The sequence below is a fragment of the Anabrus simplex genome, chromosome 3 (assembly GCF_040414725.1).
Source record: "Anabrus simplex isolate iqAnaSimp1 chromosome 3, ASM4041472v1, whole genome shotgun sequence".
NCBI classification, from domain to species: domain Eukaryota; kingdom Metazoa; phylum Arthropoda; class Insecta; order Orthoptera; family Tettigoniidae; genus Anabrus; species Anabrus simplex.
Window position 1 is genome coordinate 370,452,020 of NC_090267.1, and position 21,836 is coordinate 370,473,855.

Sequence of the window (21,836 nt, forward strand, 5' to 3'; positions counted from 1 at the left end):
ACATATTCTGTTAAAATTTGATGTTCCAATATAATTTAGATTTATAGAAGTGGCTTTGTTGAATATACCTCTCCTTAAATCATGAATGACTTGTACAGCATATACCCACCACATGTTTTCTTGGAAACAATTGAACCTATAGATAAAATATTTGTTATGGATATCCATAGGGTTTGTATCTACTTGGAAGATGAATTATATTTTGATAATAATTAAAATGAAATTTGATATAGTATAAAATGAGAGGAACAAAGCATACCATGGGCTCATTCTTTTTTTATTACATCCCAAATTTTTAAGAACTTTCTGTTTCAGATGGGAGGAATGGAATGCGTTATCACTGGTCTGATGGACGAGTTCCACACTTTCTTCCATGGACGTCGGTTTGCTCGTGAGCTGTTCACACTTGGAGCTGCAACTGTTTCCTTCTCCATTGCTCTTATCAACGTCACTCCAGTTAGTAATACACTATTGTCAGTGTTAGCAGGTAGTTGTTGTCATGTTGTGCTTTTTCTATACCAAGGCTTTCCATCATAGGGGACATTATCTGATGTGATATGAAAAACAAAATGAGACTCAAAATCATTATTCTGGTAGGTAATTGTTTTTAAGGATAATGAGACCAAAAAGCAATCAAATAGTTCTCAAAAGTTGGTAAACACTGCTCTGCCACAATTTTTATCAGCTTCAATTCAATGAAATAGAGCAAGTTCAATAAATATCAATAGAAGGTAGGCCAAAATGGAAACAAAAAGAGGTAAAAGTGTCATGACGCCATTGATATTTGATCTTGACCAGGCAAATTGGCCATGCGGTTAGGGGCGCACAGCTGTGAGCTTGCATCCAGGAGATAGTGCGTTCGAACCCCATTGTCAGCAGTCCTGAAGATGGTTTTCTGTGGTTTCCCATTTTCACACCAGGCAAATGCTGGGGCTATACTTTAATTAAGGCCATGACTGCTTCCTTCCCACTCCTAGGCCTTTCCTATCCCATTGTCACCATAAGACCTAGCTGTGTTGGTGCTACGTAAAACAGACTGTAAAAATTTGATCTTGATCATAACAGAAAAATGACAACAGGCTACAATTTTTTATCATTAGGGGTGGCAACTTTTTTCAAATGCGATGAAGTGTGAAATGCTCATGAAGACTTGTGCTCCTGTATTTTCATTTCTCACAACCTTTAAAACACCTTTTCCACCACGGAGTCCACCATGTTAAAATTTGACATTGTGTCCTATAAATAGAGGTATCCCCTGCATGTCGTGTAAGAGGTGACTTACAGGGGGACCTTAAAAACTTTCAGCTTGGGAGCATGGGTTAGTTACCATGAGACCCCTAACTGAATCTAAAATTGCTTCCACTTACTTTTGCAAAATTCCTCATTTTCCTCTACTATCCAATCTCCTTTCGTCAACTCTTGTTCCTTTCTGACGCTGATGGTATTAGATTTGTGAAACCTAGGTTGTCCTTCATTTTTAAGCCCTTCCCGTTCTTTTGCAGATACCTTATTTCTTTGAAGGGTCAGAACTCTTTACTTTTTTTCTTCCTTTGATTAGTTTTTAAGATCTACTTCCATTTAAAACAATAATCACCACTGTTACCATGATTCCATGGTGGACAGAGGTGAAAGAAGGTATGGGCATGAATGGGTCGATATAAGGCAATCAGAAGATCAATTTAAAACTTTAAAATTAGAGCTAAATTTCTTTCTCTGCTATTTTTTGGTTTCTTTTCAGATGTTAAATTTTAACAAACAATTTGCTAAACAAAAACAACATTTCAAGTACCTAACTAGCTTGCTAGTTTAGGTACAATGTAGAAAAGATCAGAATAATCAACAAATTGCCAATTAACAATCTGGGCTTAAAGCTCCCAATTTACACATGATACTTGAGCATTACTGCTCCATTCACTCAATAATCAAGGAAATGGATCTCTCAATTTCTTTTACACCATAGTAAGAGCATCTTTGCTCTACAAGTTTATCTAGGAGACTATTCCCCGAACCTTATGACATTACAGCCTTCCAAAGGCACCATTCAATCATTACATTAATTGAAAGAGTGTCTTTGCAATGTCAACTTCAGTGATATTTTAACTTACTGTCCAAGGAAAAAGACCAAGGGGAAGACCAAGGAAATGTTGGACAAAGACAGCAAAATCAGATGTGGGAAGATGTCCTGATTAAGATGTATGAAGACAGGAGGAGATGGCAAAAGCTTGTACACCACACCCAGAAAACTGGAGTTGAAAAATGATGATGAGGAGGAGGAGAAGGAGGAGGAAGAGGAGGAGGAGGAGTTTGATTTGAGTTTTTAATTCATCAAGTTATCTCTCGTTACTTTCTCCTATTTATCATTCTTCTTTTCCACCATTGACGTACGGTACTTTCTTTTTTCTTCCTGGCCTTTTTTCCAATTACTTGGGGTCAGTAGCATATTACGATTCTCCATATATCTTAACTTTTCTTTCTCTCTCTCTCTTTTTTGACTTTTGTAATACACCTATTAGAAATTTAATATTTGATTTTCATCCTTCTTTGGTGCTAACTACTTCTCCAAAGCATGTTGTTTCTCATCACAAATATCAAAAGATGTCTTGTACACTATTTCTATAGCCTACATTGGGACAAATTTGTCCATACTCCGTGACAGAAACTTCTACTACTTTCTTTATCCAGTATTGAATTCTCCATGAATTTACATCATAACTACTTGATTTTTTACTCCTTTCCCTTTCATTTCTCCTCTTGCTATCGTCTTACTTTTTATTCAGAATGGTCCTCACTTCAAATTATTTAATCTTTCCATTTATTTTATTAGACTTCAATCTTATCCTCCCTCTAAATCACAATATCATCAGAAAATACCATAGTGTTTGGCCTTGCTCGTCCACATGTTATATTTGCCACCCTAATGATGTCATCCATTATGATTTTAAGCAGTAAAAATAACAAGGTACCTCTCTGCCTCGGTCCAGTTTCAAGTTCAAGCCACTTTGTTTCGCCTATTTGGATATTAAGATAACTGCAGCATTTAAAATACATTGTTCTCAAGCAATAGCTAGGTCTATGTGAAAGTGTCCATATAGGGCTTGATGTTGAAAACCATCATTCTGAAAAATATAGCCAAATCATTTTAAATATTATGCTAGTTACATCTGGTTATTAGGTAGGCCTACCGGTAGGTAATATTCTGGTATTAATAATAATAATAATAATAATAATAATAATAATAATAATAATAATAATAATAATAATAATAATAATAATAATAATAATAATAATAATAATAATAATAATAATAATAATACTTTATTAACGGTAATACCATTTTACATAACAGTAGAGAAGAATAAACAAAACAAAACACACTAAAAGGAAAGTTCAATGGAGTATAAGTAGAAAAATATGTACAGATATATACACAGGTTATATTACAAGTAATCACAGGAAAGTAATAGTCAATTCTGGAGATTATGTAAGTGATTTCTAAATTTTGACAATGAGCAGTTAAATATATCAATACCCACTTTGTTTAGAGATCTTGACATTCGTTCAATTGGCCCATTGAATGCATAGTTAGTTCTATGCCAATTTGTAGACAATGTATTCTTGAACCTTGTGCGTCTGTCTGGTACAAGTACGTTAATTTTTGCAAGGAGTTGTGGACAATTCACCAAGGAATGAAGCAATTTAAAAATGAAGAGTGTATCCAATATTCACGGCGTTGTGACAGGCTTTGCAGATTTAAGGACTGTTGTAGGGATGTATAATTAACATTATCATATGAGAATCCTGCTCTAAATGAATATAAACGAAGAAATTTATGTTGTACCGAATCTAATCTATGGATAGAGGTCTGATGAGAAGGGTTCCAAACAGGTGTACAGTATTCTAGTATAGGGCGTACAATAGACACATACAGCAATCGATAGGTAGCTAAGTTTGAAAATTCTCTAGAATATCTAGTAATGCAACCCAATCTTTGAAATGCTTTCTTACAAATATTTTCAATTTGTTCATTAAATGATAGGTTATAATTGAATAAAACACCAAGGTCATTAACTTGTGAAACAGGAGTTAGAATGTTGTTATTACTAAATTTGTACTGAAATGATATTTTCTTCTTGTTTTTAAAAAACGATATTATTTTACATTTCTCATGATTAAGTTTCAACCCATTTTGAACACAGTACTTTTCCAGATGATGTGAATCTTGAAGTTTTAAACAATCAAGTGGACAACTAATTTGCATAAAAATGTTTGCATCGTCGGCAAACAAAAGCAATTCAGAATTCTTAAGTATATTTTTAATGTCGTTTATGTAGAGAGTAAACAGTAAGGGCGCAAGGTGAGACCCATGAGGAACTCCACTGATAACAATAATAGGCGTAGAAAAATGATTCCTTATTTTAACAATCTGCAAGCGATTTTTAAGATATGATTCAAACCATGAGAGGAGAGGCCCATTAATTCCATAGCCTGTTAGTTTTTGCAGCAAGATATCATGGTCGACAGTGTCAAAAGCTTTTGAGAATTCTGTATAAATGCAGTCCACTTGGGAGTGGTTCTCTATTGCATCCAAGAGGAACTGATAGAATAAAAGAAGATTGCTACAGGTTGACCGTCCTGAAAAGAATCCATGTTGCTCATCAATGATGATGTTTCTAAAGAGAGGTGTGATTTTGTCAAGAATTACTGAATCAAAAATTTTGGAAACATGAGAAGAAAATATAACTGGTCTATATTGTTTTATGTCAGTTTTATCACCATTTTTGAAAAAAATCCTTTCTTCCATTCACTGGAAAAATGCTTTGGTTTAATGATAAGTTGAACAGATAAAAGAGTGCTGCACATAAAATAAATGAGCAGTACTTGAGCAGGTAAGTTGAAACACCATCAGGTCCTACAGTTTTCTTTAATTCCAGAGATATCAGTTTGTTGTAAATTTCTGATAGATTGACAGAGAAAGGATAATCATATGACATACTACTACTATTCTGATAAGAAGAATAAACAGATGAAAAGTGGTTAGCAAAAAGATTGACAATATTTTCTCCAGTATCTGCTGTAACTTCATTAAGATGCATTGTTGAAGGAATATTATTACATGACCTTTTAGAACTTAGATATTGCCAGAATTTCTGTGGATTGGAAGTAATACTTTGTGCACAGTTGGAGATTTAGATTCAGACTTGCATTCATTTCTTAATTTCGAGAAATGCTGATACATTTTGAAACATCACCTTCCAGCTGAACTGTGACAGATAATAATTTAGTCCATTATAGTCACCATTTAAAAAGTCAAAATAAAAACTATCAGCAGGCAAGAAATTGTACAGCTCATTTATAGGTAAAGAAATCTCTAATGCTGGGTGGTGTCTATTGAGGGGGACAATGCTTTCAATACTAGATTTTACCTCAGTGGAACTGGAGTTACTGAAAACCAAATCAAGAAAATGATTCAGAAAATTTGGGATAGCATTAAACTGATTTAAACAGAGATAAGAAAAAGTGTCTATAACTGAATTGGACTGCATAGTGTGGTTACCTACTTGACATAAGGCCAGAAGATGTTTCTTCATTTACTATCCAATTAAGATGTGGTAGATTGTAGTCACCAACAATGAGCAATTAATGGTTGTCAAGATCTGACATAATTTTTTCAACAACATTGCAATGTTCGAAATATTTTTGGACAGGAGACTTGGGTGGAATGTATACAGCACCAATGATTAATTTTGTGGTGTTAAAAGTCAGGGACACAAACAACTGTTCAACTGTGTTAATGCACGGTATCGGAGTAGGTTTAAACCTCTTGCTAATACAGATCATTACCCCACCTCCACCCCCATGGGATGCCTTCATACTTGTTAAAGAAGACCTATCACATCTGAAAATTGAATGCGTTTCGAGTCCGAGTTCCACATCACTAATTTCGTCATTTAAGTTTGTTTCTGTTAATACCATGAAGTCATAGTCAGCTAAACATGAAGAAATTTTAAGTTCAGTTAGTTTGCTTCGAAGTCCATTTACATTTTGATAGTATCCTCTAAAGTGTTCAACTAACCTTTTTATTGATGTCTTTGGTGCTTTCTTAGTATAGTGTATCTGATCTCTGTGAAATGATTCCCTATCTACATTGTGTATTGTATTCCTGATATAAGTTATACTTTCTAAATCATTTTCTGTATCACTTAAGTTTTTGCCATTAGGATGATTACTGCAGTTTCTCTTGGTGTTGTCATTAACTGGGTCCAAGATCTTGCGCATGACTTTGTTTTCTTAAGTAATTATAGTTGGAAAGGATTTCATGTTTACCACTCACTTCACAGTCCTGTAGAGAAGAATTGGTAAAATAATTGTGTAGTAAATTCTAAGAGACATGTTTCTAGGTAGTGATTCTGAACTTATGAGTTGACTGAACTTAAAGTACTGGGTAACTTCTATTTACATTATTTATGATTCCTGATTTTATTTGTTCTTGTTCTAAAACATGTTATTTAATTTACACTCCTAGATATTTAAAATCCAATACTCTTTCATACAATAAATAAATTATGTCTGATGCAGTATTTTACTACAATGTCCAAAAACTAAACAAGAAGAAAAAGAAGTTATGTCTGTTAAATGCACCAGTCTTCATAATCTGTACCATTTTTTTATTTGAGATTTTGAAGAAGTTTTAAGTTGTATTAGTAATTTTATGAAAGAATTTGCTTGAAATTTATTAAGTAGATAAAAGTACAAAATGAACTTTAAATTCTAAATCTCAAGCCCTGAATTTCTTTCATTACTCATGAAAGAATTCAAATGATTATCTCGAAAATTTGTAAATTCCATTATGATGTGTTGCAACGTAAAACGTTCTGATCAACAAAACAAAACCAGGACATTTAATAGTTGCATTGCACTGCAGGATAATGGTAAATCATTTCATATCTTTGTTTACAATCGAGTGTAACAAAAGAATGTAATAATATAAGTCTCTGTTTGTTTTTCATGTCACATTTATGTAATTAAAATGAGATATATAAACTAGAAGTAATTTAAAATGGCCATTCTAAATAAAGATTGGAAAGTCATGAGAAATATTTAGCAGTAGTGTCAATTTATTTGTGCTTGGTGCTTCATTAGTAGTTTATAAGAGAATATTTGATTAGAAAAGTTTAAAAAAAACTATTTTCTTTAATTTGTCCAAAGATAGCAGATACAGTGAACTCTCAAGAAATTCATATAGTTAAACAAGGCAGGTATATTTTTGTTTAATTTAATTTCAATTTGCTGCTAGCGATAATGTGATCATTATCTCTAGTATATATTTTATTAAATTGTGTTATAGTAATGTGGATTATTGTACTTATTGGAGCTAGGATTGAAAATGAAATAATGTACTGTGTCACAATTTCCTGATGTAAACAAAGATAAGCCCAAAGTAAATTACTGTCAGGATACAAGTCACCAGGATCTGGATTTAAACCATTAAAGTTTTGTTTCCAAGATCCCTTTTCAAATATCCAAAACTCAACAGCAAATCTTCAGGAATGTATTCCTCACATTGAGAGCAAAAGAAATGGATACTACCACATGGGTCTGGAAATGCACAAGTACGGAGTTATCCAACCTTTAGTAACATTAGTGCTGTCCACCACTCCGAACACTCTTATACTAAATACATCTGTGATACCTGCTAGAACACTTTGTTTATGTATCAGATGAAATGTTGAAAGTGATCTCCTCTTACTTGAACTAATTTTTAGTAATAAATGTATAAACTACCTGAAAACATAATTATGGTAACAGTATTATACTTGAAAAAGAAATAACTTAGTTAAAATAGAATGACATGTTTTTCTTAAAAGAACATACTCATATTCTATCAAATCACACTCAAATATTCAGGAAAGTATAAACATTTTTAGTCTGTGCTAGAGTGGAGAAAAAAAAAGGACTTCATTAAGATAAGTTCCAGATTTTCAAGTTTATAAGTATTTAAACAGAAATAAACATAAATGTTTATAATTTTCTAAACAGAATTAAACAGAAATGTTTATACTTTTCTAAATATTTGAGTGTGATTCATTTTATTTATTTATTATGCCTTTGTAGGTGGCGAAGTTAGGGCTCTTGGCCCTCTCTTACTCTTAACCACTGTAGTGACACATCACTGGAAGCAGAGCTTAAGAGTACAAGAATAATATATAGTAAATAATAATCTATACAATAATACATTACACTTTTCTAACACACAATCTAAATAATAATCTACAAAATAATATGTTACACTTTTCAAACTTACAGTCATTCAGTCATACAAATTAGTCAGCTTCATTCGGCAAGTAGTGATTTGATCAAATTTGTTGAAGTTCTTTATAGAACGAAACATGTCAGGTCTACTTTAATTTTTTTCAAGAATAATACTGTTACCACATGTTTTCTTTTTCAGGTAGTTTATAAATTTATTTACTCAAAGTTACTATCAAAGGGTATAGAAAGTTCCACCTATTCAATACTGTACCATTAGATTAATATTATATCTTACATAATTGGTACTAGTTTCGACCTTGCTACACTAGGTCATCTTCAGCCATGATCAACTTGGAAATAGATGCATACATATAACCACCAAAAAAATTACAAATTGGTAAGTAAAATCTAAATCTAAGACAGTGATGAAATGTCAGATTACACATTTAAAACTGAAACTAAAATAACACCTTAAAACTGTTGTGACTGGTGTTGGACTATGCCAATGTCCTTATAATAACCAAGTATTTTTGCATCTTGAATTGATCTTGGAGCTGATATTCATTGTCTATATAGTGGACCCATTTGATTTACAAATTATGCTTCATTGAATAGAATATATGAGTGATCTATATATATAAAATTGGATGTTGGTATATTTGATGTTAAGATTCAAAAACTACGGGACTGATTTCGCTGAAATTTTCACAATTTGTTCTTATTACATCTGAAAGGGATTATGAAGTGGTTTGAATGAAATCGGTAAGGTAGTTTTTTTTATTATGAGTAATTTTATGTAATTTTATTAAATTGCAAAGCCGCACCAAGATTGGATCGACTTGATGGACAGATTGTCGCTAGGCGACAGCAGCTTACGCTATACCATGATAGTCTGCTAAATGAAATGGTGTATGGTTTTTAGTGCTGGGAGTGCCTGAGGACATGTTCGGCTCGCCACATGCAGGTCTTGTGATTTGGCACCCGTAGGCGACCTGTGCGTCGTGATGATAATATTTGCTGTATATAGGAGGATGAAAACACGCCGCATTGACTTACAAAGTACCTTTCTTGATAGGAGGTGCATTCTTATGCCTATTATTTTGAAATAGCAATCCAACATGCCGTGATCGAGATGTACTTTCATGTCATAGTACCAACATCGATAGGTCTGCCCATTTTGAAGAATGTAGCTGTGTATTAGATGTGTAAAATATTTAAGAAACTGTTAAAAATATAGAATATCAACATTGGAATGACATCACCCCACCTCCTAACAACGAGCAAAGGCGAGTCTATGCAATGTATTCAATCGAACTTGGTACACTTATGACTTAGTATCAGGAAATAAACCTCATGGGGGAAAGACACCACAAGCACCCTTAAAGGGGGGCCTTGGGGGACAAGTTACAAAAATAATCGAAAATAGTGTTGAATTCATAGTTTTCGGGGTCGCTGAGATAAATTGTGACACTCCGGATTTTAAAGTCCAATTTCAGTCCCCTTCAGGGCGGGAGCGAGGGGGAGTGAGAAATAATAATAATAATAATAATAATAATAATAATAATAATAATGAAGAAGAAGAATTCATCATCTTCACGGTGGCTGAGATGAATAGTGACACTCCGGAATTTGTTGAAGTCCAAGTTGAGCCCCAGTAAGCAGGGTTGTGAGAAGGGGTGAAGAAAAGAAAATGTGCAAATGACCGAGATTTTGAGTGTTTGTATGCATGTTCCAGCATAGGTGTCAACTAAATTTGGTACAATACTAAATTTATTTAATAAATTCATACTATCTGTAAAAAATACTGCAGGGGCAAGACACTCCTAGAAGCCCTAGGGAAGGGGGCAAAATAAAATTATAACTAAAAACGACCTATATTAGTGTTGAATCCATAGTTTTCTGGACTACGGGAGAGATTTCAGCCAAACTTGGTACACTTATGACTTACTATCGTGAGACAAACTGCGAGGAGGTATGGTAGACCTAGCACGCTAGAGGCGGGGTGAGAAGGGCTGAGATGTAAAAATAATCCAAAATAGTGTGGAGTAGTGAGACGAATACTGATACTCGGGGCGTTGTTCTGTGTATGTTTCTTCCAACATAGCCCTCATACAAAATTGGTACACATATGACTTACTATCTGAAAACAATACTATTGGGTAAAACACCAGTAGCACTCCTCGTGAAGGTGGTGAAATATAAAAATAAATGAAAATGACTGATATTAATGTTTACGAGTTCACTGAGTTGAACTGTGATACTCTGGATGGATAAGTCATACTTCACCGCAATTGGTATGGAGGTTGAGAAGGGATGAAAATGAATGTAAAAATAACCATCAAAAATGGGTGTATGTGGGTATATTCCAAAACAGTTCTCAACAAAACTTGGTACATATGACTTACCATCTGGAAAAAAAATACTATGGAGATAAAACACCAATCCCCCTGGGGGTGGGGAATGTGAGGGCATGACATTTTCCATTATTTAAAAATTATAGAAAATATTAGATATTAATGTCGAATTAATTGTTGTGACTCCCTGAATATCGTTTAAGTCGATGTTCAGCCTCCAGCGGGACGGTACACTGAACAGGGTTTTGTAGTGAATAGTATAAAATGACCGAGATTAGTGTTGAATCCACTGCGTTTGGGGTCTCAAAGCTGATTGGTGAGAGTCTCACTGACAGTTGAAATCGTGTAGATCATATCTATACCGTGACTGATAAATACATGAAGTTATCACTTATTATCTTTTTGAAAGGATCAAATACTTCCCAATCAATTCGAGCTTCCACAAGGATAAAATTTTACTCAAAAATGAAATCATTTAAAACTTGAAATCAAACACATCTAAATAACTCTAAAACTATATAATAGATGGTAAAAATCCATATCCCAGAAAGGAATTCTATAAAAATTCACTTTAACATAACTAACTGGTGATACTAATCTTAAAAGTAAACATCCTAAACCAACCGGGCTAAGCCGGGTAGTACAGCTAGTAGTTTATATATAGCTTTGAAGGGGACGTATACAACTTGAATAAGTGGCCTTTCCATCAGATGTAATGATCTATTGTTCTAATTCAGTATAAAGTGAATGCCAGAAAAAGAAAAATATTGGAAGTGAATTTTGAGAAAATAAGGGAAGCTAAAAGATCAAGATTAACATATAGCTATATGAGACTCACCCTCATGTTCCCCGTCATTTATGTGCATTCGGCACGGACACCAAGACCAGACTGATTGCCAAGAGGGAGCAGAGGCATAGCTTATGTTGGCAGGGGCTGGAGGAGGGATGTGTTAGGAGGGGTGAGTAGGGGGCTGGTAGGTGGGGATGAGCAGATTGGTGAACTTGACAGTTTTTTCTTTGCGTATATAGGAATTATTATGTCAATATATTTCTTTTTGACATTCACTTCACACCAAATTAAAACAATAGATCATTACATCTGATGGAAAGGCCACTTATTCAAGTTGTAAATGTCCCCTTCAAAGCTAAATATAAACTATTACTTGTATATTCTATTCAACAAAGCATAATTTGTTGAACAAATGGGTCCACTATACAGACAATGAATATCAGCTCCAAGAGCAATTCAAGACACAAGAATACTTGGTTATTATAAGGGCATAAGCAGTTACCCACGGCTTCGCTCACATGGATTTTGTAATTTTATGAAAGTAATCATTCCTAGGTACTGTACTAAGATGTTATCTGAAAAACTCACCAAGAAACTGAGTTTCATTTACCCCAGAAACTCTTTGTAAACCACGTTTGTGGTATTGCCTTTTGGGACTAAAATGACCATGCTACATAGAACTGTACATGTGAGAAGCAGTCTTCTCTCAAGGTGAACACAATAAAACAAAAAGTACATGTTTCTTTATTTGTAAAGGAGATTCCAAATACCAGTTTTCACGCCTGTAACGTCTTCAGTTTTTGAGGAAGTATCCTCATAAAAAATAATTCAACTCTTTTTTCACTCCCGTTAAGTGCCTTTTCTGAAAAAAAATACATGTTCCTGTATTTTTAAAGGACTTTCCAAATACCAAGTTTCTTGTCTGTAACATGTTAAGTTTATGATATATACTGTAGATATACTGGTACTCATTTTAAACATTCACCCGCTTTTTCAATTATTTTCAGCCCCTTACGTTGATTTTCCAAAAACAAAAAATATGTGTTTCTTTACTTTCAGAGGAGATTCCAAATACCAGTTTCACGTCTGTAACATCTTCAGTTTTCAGATTTAAGTATCCTCACAAAAAGAATTCAACTTCTTCCTCGCTTCTTCCCACCCCGCTCACTCCTTAAACGGACTTTCTGAAAACAAAAAGTACATGTTTCTTTATTTTCAAAGGAGATTCAAAATACCAACTTTCACATCTGTAACATCTTCAGTTTCTGGGATATAAGTATCCTCATAAACAGAATTCAACTCCTTCTTTACTTATTTTCACCCCTAGCCCCACCCCTTAAGTCGATTTTCCAAAAACAAAAATATGTGTTTCTTTATTTTTAAAGGAGATTCCAAATACCATATTTTGCATCTGTAACATTTTAAGTTTTTTAGGTATACAGTTGAGTCTCAATTATTCAACCTAAGAGGGAACCTGGAGTATTTCGGATAACCGAAAATGTCGGATAATACAGAATAACTTTGAAAATGAGCTAAAACGAACAGGAAGGCTATACTGTATTACTAAAACAATGACATGTTTTACAGTACTCTATTTATTTAATTATCAATTCAATTGTAACAGTACATGCAGTATTGAATGAAAACATTCCAAATGTCTTACGGAAAGAAACTTGTCAACAACGTCTGCTTGCCTGCTGATTCATGTTTTCTTGCTGCGAGAACCAGCCATCGACGAAAAATCATCACCTCGGTTGCACTTGCTTCCGGCTGTTGCTCAATCATTTTCTCCTTTTGTTCTGCAATGCCTTATTCTTCTTCTTCATCATCCTCATTTTCGTTAACATTCACAAAATCAATAATATCAAGGTCATTTAGTTCAATTAGCTGATCTTGTGCACATCACTTACTCACATCTTGAGTTGCAGCATCTTCACAGCCACGAATGCAATTCAGTAAGGGAAGAATGTTTTCCATGTCTTCTTGTACCACCTCCTCTCGATGTTCAACCTCACTCAACAGTAAGTTCCAAGACTTTGCTAATGTCATTGTTTCAACTTCTTCCCAGACTGCGCTATCCAGTATGCCATGTCTTTCATGTTGATTTGTTTTAACTTTTCTATCATGTCGTTGCCATTATCCATTTCCTCTATCAGGGATGAAAGGAGTTTCTGCCAATATTTCCTCTTCAATGTTTCCAACACACCTTGGTCCATTGGCTGGCATAATGACATCACATTAGAAGGGAGGAACATGACTTTTAAGTTGCACTCCATTTGGGTGTGATGTAGCATTGTCTAGTAGAAGAAGAGCTTTTCTGGGGAGATTGTTTGAAGCTACAAATTTTTCTACATCTCAAACAAACTGTGTAAGGAACCAGTCTTTAAATATGTCAGCAGACATCCAGGCAGCCTTCTGCTTTGTGTCATGGACTGGAAGAGCATTAACAGAAATGTTTTTAAATGTCCTAGGCTTCTTTGCTCTACCAATCATAAGCAAATTTTCTTTTAAGTTCCCAGTAACATTCCTATATGCAAGAACAGTAACTTTTTCCTTACTACACTTGTAGCCAGGTTCAGATGTCTTGGCTTGCACTGCAGGAGTTTTTGATGACAGCATCTTGAAATTCACCTCAGTCTCATCACAATTAAAAATCTGATCACTGGTTAATCCTTCAGCATGAATTATTTCTTGAAATTCCTTTTTAAATTCCACAACCTCATCGGATTTAGCTGACAGTTTTTCTCCACAGATATTGAGCTGCCTAATGCTGTACCATTTTTTCCACCGATCAAGCCACCCAGCACTGGCAGTAAAATTACGGTCCCCTTCATTAAACTCGTTTTGGAAATACATGCCTTTCCTTGCAGAATGGGGCCAGATATTGGAAGACCCTTTTCCCGCTTTTGAGTGAACCAAAGAAATAGTGCTTTACTTACTTTTTTGTACCCACATTTTTTCATTGTTTTTCTAATTTTCAGTGCATCACTTGTTGCTCTGGTAGAGCACCACTTTTCAATTTCTTCCCTGTTATTTTTCCAGTCTCCCACTGTAACATGTCCAACACCATAATCTGAAGCCCTTTGTCCAGTCTCTTTAATGCACTCAACTTGTCTTCCATAGAAACAATCACTTTCTTCCGTTTACTCGCCATACTCACAGAGGATATGAAAACTATAACTTCCGCACCCAACCAATACTACACTGAACAATGATTGAAGACTCACTGAACCTGTCCTTGAGGAAAAACTGGTCCTACCACCAGCAGTCAGGCCAGTGCTTGTCCCATGGTTGCACCTCCACAGCGGGTCGCAGAATTTAGTATCCACCACAAGTTCAAATTAAGGCTACCAGTGTCAGATAACACGGAACATTGAATAAGTGAAGGTCGGTTGAGCGAGGCTCTACTATAAATACTCTCATACAAATAATTCAACTAATTTTTCAATTTTTGTAATAAAAAAAAAAAAAAAAAAAAAAAATACTTCTTTACTTTGAAAGAAGATTCAAAATAATAATTCTCACGTCTGTAATGTTCAGGTTTTGAGATATTAGTATCCCCAAAAAGAATTCAATTTTTTCACTTCCTTTCACCCTCCTCCCTTAAGTGAATTTTCCAAAAACAAAAAATATGTGTTTCTTTATCTATAAAGGAGCTCCAAATACCAATTATCACGACTGTAACATCTTCAGTTTTTGAGATATATGTATCATCATAAAAAGAATTCAACTCCCTTTTTCACACCCAACCCCCACCCAACCCTTAAGTGGTTTTTCCAAAAACAAAAAAATACATGTTTCTTTATTTTTAAAAAGATTAAAAATACCAATTTTCACATCTCTAACATGATAAGTTTTGAGATATACTGTAAGATAAGATTTTAAAAATTTGTCCCCTCTTTTTCAGTTCTCTTTTTGTGGATTTTCTGAAAACAAATTATATATGTTTCTTTACTTTTACATGAGATTCCAATTACAAATTGTCATGTCTGTAACATGTTATGTTTCTGAGATATGCTGTAGATACAGGTTTTTTTTAAAAAATTCACCCCCTTTGTCACTCCTGTTCATCCCCCATTAATTGGATTTTTCAAAAACAAATAAAGACATGTTTATTTTTAAAGGAGATTCCAAATACCAATTTTCATGTCTATAACATCTTCAGTTTATGAGATATAAAAATATAAGTATCCTTATAAAAGGTATTCAACCACTTTTCACCTTTTCTCACCCCCCTTAATGGTATTTTTGAAAAACAAAAAATTTGTGTTTCTTTATTTTTAAAGGAGATTTTAAACGCCAAATATTATGTCTGTAAACTTTTAAGTTTCTGAGATATAGATATACTCATTAAATAATTCATGCCCCTTTTCACCCCCTAAGTGACAGAATATATAAAAATCCTCCCTTAGTGAGCACCTAAATTCTAATATAAATGTATCCCCAAAATTTCATTTCTTTATGTGCAGTAGTTTTGGCTCAGCGATGATGAGTCAGTCAGTCAGTCAGTCAGCCAGGGCATGTTATTTTATATATAGACTATCAGAATGTACCCATAGTTAATAGTTGGTGATGTCACTGACATCTGTTAGTACCCTTAGCCGACGTGTCATTTTTAAGCAGTGAACTCCGCACACTCTGGTGTTCAGTCTGAATTGGCAGTACCTGCCAAGAACTGGTCAAATATCCACCCGAACAGGACTCAGCCGGTGGGTGCTTTGGAATGCATGCATTAACAACAAATTTCCTGGGGAACTATATGAGTTACGTGCAAGATACACATGATTCGCTACAGTTTTAAACTGAAAGTTATTATTCCAAGTTTTACATTTTAGAGAGTCCACTTTCAGCTGAGCCTGTAAAATATGCCCTCAGTTTGTACATCAAACGGTTTTGGGGGAATGATTATTTATTTTCTGATCTAACACTCATTTGAACCCCATACAGAAGAATTTTATTTAACATATAGGATGTAAAATCGACCAACCTGTGAAATTTTTATTTTGTACATCAAACAGTAATGGAGGGATGAATACTTTTTTAAGGGGTGAATGTTAAGTATTTATTAACACCTAGGACATAGAAAACCACCCTTCATTAAAAAAATTAAGTTTGTGCCTGAAACAGTTTTGGAAGAATGGATATTGTGTTTTTAAGAGTCAACCACCATCTAAACCCCTTAGGGGAGAAATACTGTGTATATGATATTTTACACCTAGGACATAAAAGAAGACCTTTCTCGTAAAATTACAACTTTGTACGTCAAACGGTTTTGGAGGGATGAATAATTTTGTTTACGGAGCTAACCTCATTTAACACTTTAGGGGTGAAATGTTGACAAATATTTCACACCTAGGATTTAAAATATAGGCCTATACCACACATCCACATATCCCACGTCGTTCTATCTTAAGCGATGGGTTGGTGAATGAGGCTTCTCCACCAGTTGAGGTCTCTGAACTTCTCTCCTTCTTCAATGCTTTCCAAAGTATGTCCTCGCTGTTCAATGTTAATCTTCACCATGTCCTTAGACCTGAGTCTTGGTCACCCTCTTGGTCTTTTGTCTTCAAGTTTTAGATCATACATTTGTTTCGGTAATCTGTTATCTCCCATGGGTCGCATATGTCCATACTATCTCAGTCGCTGCGCTGTTATTCTGTCCTGCTGTCTTACAACTTGAGCCTGCTTGCAGATTTCCTCATTACGGACTCTGTCCCTCCATGTTTTACTGATCATGCTACGGACAAATCTGATTTCTGCTGCCTGGATTCTACTAACATCTTTATTTCTCATGATCCATGTTTCCCAACTATAGGTCAGGATTGGAACGTAATAGGTTTCATATATGACTCTCTTACATTTTGTTGGTATTTTCTTGTTCCATACTGTCTTTAACTATTTTGTTAAAGTTGCTACCGGTCTGAATTCTGTGGGAAATTTCCTTGCCTATAGAACCAGTTTCAGAGATAACACTTCCAAGATATTTGAATTGATGGTTCCACAGTAGCTGTTTACCCTCCATTTCAATGTGTCCCTCTGGTTGTCCATGTCTTTTCATGACCATAACCTCACTTTTCTCTAGGGTGAAGATGAGTCTGTATTCTTTAGCAGCTTCTGTCTAGGAGTTTATTTGTTCTTGAAGGTCTTCTTTAGGCCTATACCACTATTTTGAATTTTGTCTTCGTACATTAAACTGTTTCAGAGGAAGGAATATGTTTGTTTTCGGATCTAAACACCCATTTAACTCTCTGAGCGGTTAAATCTGTTTCAAACTTTCTATTATTTAACACCTAGGATATCAGTTGAAATGTTAACTTCATAATTCAAACTGTTTCATATAAATGTATATTTTTGTCATCATTCCTCACCCCTCAGTCAAAACCCCTAAGGGTTGTATTGTTTAAAGTCCACTTCTTATTTGTATCATCATAAAAAGAATTCAACCCCTTTTACACCCCCTTAAGTTGATTCCACCCCCACCCCTCCCCCGCCACCAATTACGTGCGTCTATTTTTAAAGGAGATTCCAAATACCTATTTTCTCATCCATAACATCCTTCATTTCCAAGATAAAATTATCCTCAAACGAAGAATTCAGCTCATTTTTCAATTCGTTTTTCCCCCCACTTAATTGAATTTTCCAAAAGCAAAAACATATGTTTCTTTATTTTTAAAGGAGATTCCAAATGCAAATTTTCATGTCTGTAACATCTTCAGTTTTTGAGATATAAGTATCAACATAAAAAGAATTCAACCCCTTTTTCAGTCCTTTTTACAACCCCACCCCATAAGTGTTTTTCCAAAACAAAAAATCGTATTACTTTATTTTCAAAAGATTAAAAATACCAATTTTCCTTGTTTGTATTATGTTATTTTTGAGATATACTGTAGATATACTCATTTTAAACATTCACCCCCTTTAACACTTCCCCTTAAAGGAATTTTCAGGAAACAAACTATACGTGTTCCTTTACTTTTACAGGAAATTCCAAATATCAATTTTCACATTTGCAACATCTTCAGTGTTTGATACATAAGTATCCTAATAAAAAGATTTCAACATTTCTTCACTTCTTTTCACCCACCCCACTCCCTTAAGTTGATTTTCCAAAAACAAAAAACAAAACATGTATTTCTTTATTTTTAAAGAAGATTCCAAATACAAATTTTCATGTCTGTAAGATCTGCAGTTTTTGAGATATAAGTATCCTAATAAAAAGAATTCAACCCCGTTTTTCAGTCATGTTGCTGTACTTTTAAAAGATTAAAATAACAATTTTCACGTCTGTAATATGTTAAGTTTTTGACATATACTGTAGATATGCTCATTTTAAAAATTCACCCCATTTGTCACTCCTGTTTATCCCCTCTTAAGTAGATTTTCCAAAAACAAAAAAAATGTGTGTCTTTATTTTTAAAGGAGATTCTAAATACCAAATTTCATGATTGTAACATCTTCAGTTTTTGAGAAATATGTACCCTCATAAAAGGTATTTAACCTATTGTTCACCTTTTTTCACCCCCTTAACAGGATTTTCCAAAAACAAGGAGATTCCAATGACCAATGACTAAAGTTTTTGAGGTATAGATACACTCATTTTAAAAATTAAGCTCCCCCCCCCACCTCCTTTTACCCCTTAGCGACATAATATCCAAAAATCCTCCCTTATTGAACACCTACACTGTAATATAAATGTATCCTCAAAATTTCATTTCTTTATGTCTAGTAGTTTTAGCTTGACGATGATGAATCAATCAGTCAGTCAGGACATGTTCTTTTATATAGAGAGGTTGGCATAGTTCAAATCCAGTCACAATAGTTTGTATGTTATTTTAGTTTCAGATTTAAATGTGTAGTTTGGCATTTTATCACTGTTTTAGATTTAGATTTTACTTGGGACATAGCAATTTGTAATTTTTATTGGTGGTTATATGTATGTACATATTTCCAATTTAATCATGGCTGAAGATGACCTCATGTAGTAAGGTCGAAACTAGTACCAATTATTATATAAGATGTAATATTAATCTAATGGTATTGAATAGACGGACCTTTCTCTACCCTTTGATAGTGATCAATCATCAATATGGACCATAATGAAATTCATGACTTATGAGTACTCAAAGTTAGTTCTGGCAGACTGAAGAACCTAACAGTTGTACATTAACTGAGTCAAAACTAAAAAGAGATGGCTTCAGATATTACCCCAAAAAACAGCACATTGAGTGTTGAACACAGTTAAGAATGCCATGTGTAGTGCATACAAAATGCACACAGAGATTTGTTTCGTCATCGACAGCAGCCAATATATGACAGACTTTATATGTCCCGAAAGTAAAAGATCATGGGGAGTTAAATTCAGGAGAGTGTAATGGCCAAGTAAAGGTCGGATAACTCTGCAGTTGTGCATTTCCAGAACCCATGTTGTCATACCTTTTTCCTTCCCTCATATGAGAAATCCATTCCTGAAGTTTTGCTGTTTAGTTTTTATATACCATACATAATAAGTGAACAGTGGTATTTGTAGTGATTCATTTTATATCTCCTCTTAATATTATTCCTTCTTGATGCACGGGCCTGTCTTTGTCAACTCATCTAGAGAGAGAGAGAGTGGGAAACATAAAATGGAACACATAATAGGGTAAACATAATGATGGGTCAGCATCAGAAGAGGGAGCAATAGAAAAGGAGATGAGAAAGGACAATCTCCACATCTTCTAGCAGTGCTCTCTTCGTACTTCCTTAATATACTCTATATACTCTGTATAATATTTTATGATCTGTTAAGAAGGAAGCTATGTTTTTTCAGTACTGACATGCTAACAGTGAGCATGTAAACAATGTAAAATCAACTAATGAAACTCTATTAAAAGTTTTAAAAAGTTGAAACAATATGTTACTAAAATAAGGAGACACCTTTCATTTCAATCAAGTGCATATATTACTCAAAGCATATTAAATCACATTAGAAATACACATAAGTACTGTATTATTTACATGTACGGTATTTACAAACTGTAAATTTGTCACTATGCTGAAAAAAAAAAAATTAAATAGCTGCAGGCTAAAGGTAAAAACTGTATCCTCATCTCGAGGTGGTGGAGCTCTTTGCAGGACACCCTCAGTGGAGGTGAGATGTATGCACCTTTATTTTTAACCACATACCAGCACACCAGTAATTGAACCTGGGCCTCTGAGGAATAGCTGATAGCGTTATATATTATGCAACGGAGATAGATAACTTTGAGCTAAAATATAGACCACAAACCAAACCAAACCCCATGGCACAACAGCCCCGAAGAGCCATGCCTACCAAGTGACCACTGCTCAACCCGAAGATCTGCAGATTACGAGATGTTGTGTAGTCAGCACAACGAATCCTCTCAGTCGTTATTCTTGGTTTTCTAGACTGGGGCCACCATCTCACTGTCAGATAGCTCCTCAATTGTAATCACATTGGCTGAGTGGTTCTCAAATTAGTCCCCAGATACAGGTAAAAATCCCTGACATGGCCAGAAATCAAACCCGGGGCCTCCGGGTTAAAGACAGGCATGCTACCCCTACACCGTGGGGCTGGAAAAATATAATCACAAGGTCTGAAAATCAGAAAATAATGTTTTCTAGTGTAGTTCAACACTATTATAGGCCTGCCACATAATACTTTGCAACTATTTAATTTACTCTTCTTCTCCAGCATGGCAATAAATTTACTGTCAAATGCTTTTCTCCATACACATGAAAATGGTTCACATGAAAATCTCAGGAGGCTGTGTCACCAATATTTCATCCTAGGCCACTCAGTTGGAAAAGTAAGGGATATCCCACTGCACCAGTATGCCCTACTTACCAGACATATTCATACAGTTAAAAAATGGGGAAAATAATGTTTTCTCATTCCTGTACAAAATGTTCTTGGTTCATCGGTGCTATTTCTTGTGTTACAATTTCATTGTCATCTGTCAGGTAGAAAAATGAAATCAGCTATTTCTGACAAGCATAAATCCCTAACTTCCTTACAGGTATATGAACTGACCAATGCTTCCTAACTGGAAAGCAGTTACCTTAACAAGTGGAAGTGTGTCAACAGTAAACATAAAACAATATTTATAAATATCATTGTTTTGATTCCATATTGGCATTAATTCAACTAAGGTTTAAAGAAAAACCCACCTTCCAATACTTAATGTTTTTATAGAGAAACCCCTCTCACAGGTCAACCGCACAATACACACACTCAGTCAGCTGACGGCACAAGGAAAGTAAGCACAGCAGGACCAGCAGAGAGGTTATCGGTTTGAAGGTTTTTTTCGATACCCATCGCGCATTTGCAAGGTTTTCTCTTCTTTTAATTTATTTCCTTTCCATTTACAGACTCTTTCACACTGCCTTACCAACAAGTTTACACAAGACCTAACTTCAACTTTGGTTCCTCAAGGAGCTTC

The 21,836-nt window shown here is 34.6% G+C and overlaps 1 protein-coding gene across 1 annotated transcript in view; it reads left to right on the forward strand.

The window, feature by feature from the left end:
* The window catches only part of LOC136866387 (sodium-dependent noradrenaline transporter-like), a 184,295-nt gene that overhangs the window by 142,325 nt on the left and 20,134 nt on the right, over window positions 1-21,836 (forward strand). The window contains exon 9 of the mRNA XM_067143290.2: window positions 316-456. Within this exon, the coding sequence (XP_066999391.1) occupies window positions 316-456 (141 nt within the window). The remainder of the gene's footprint in view (window positions 1-315; window positions 457-21,836) is intronic.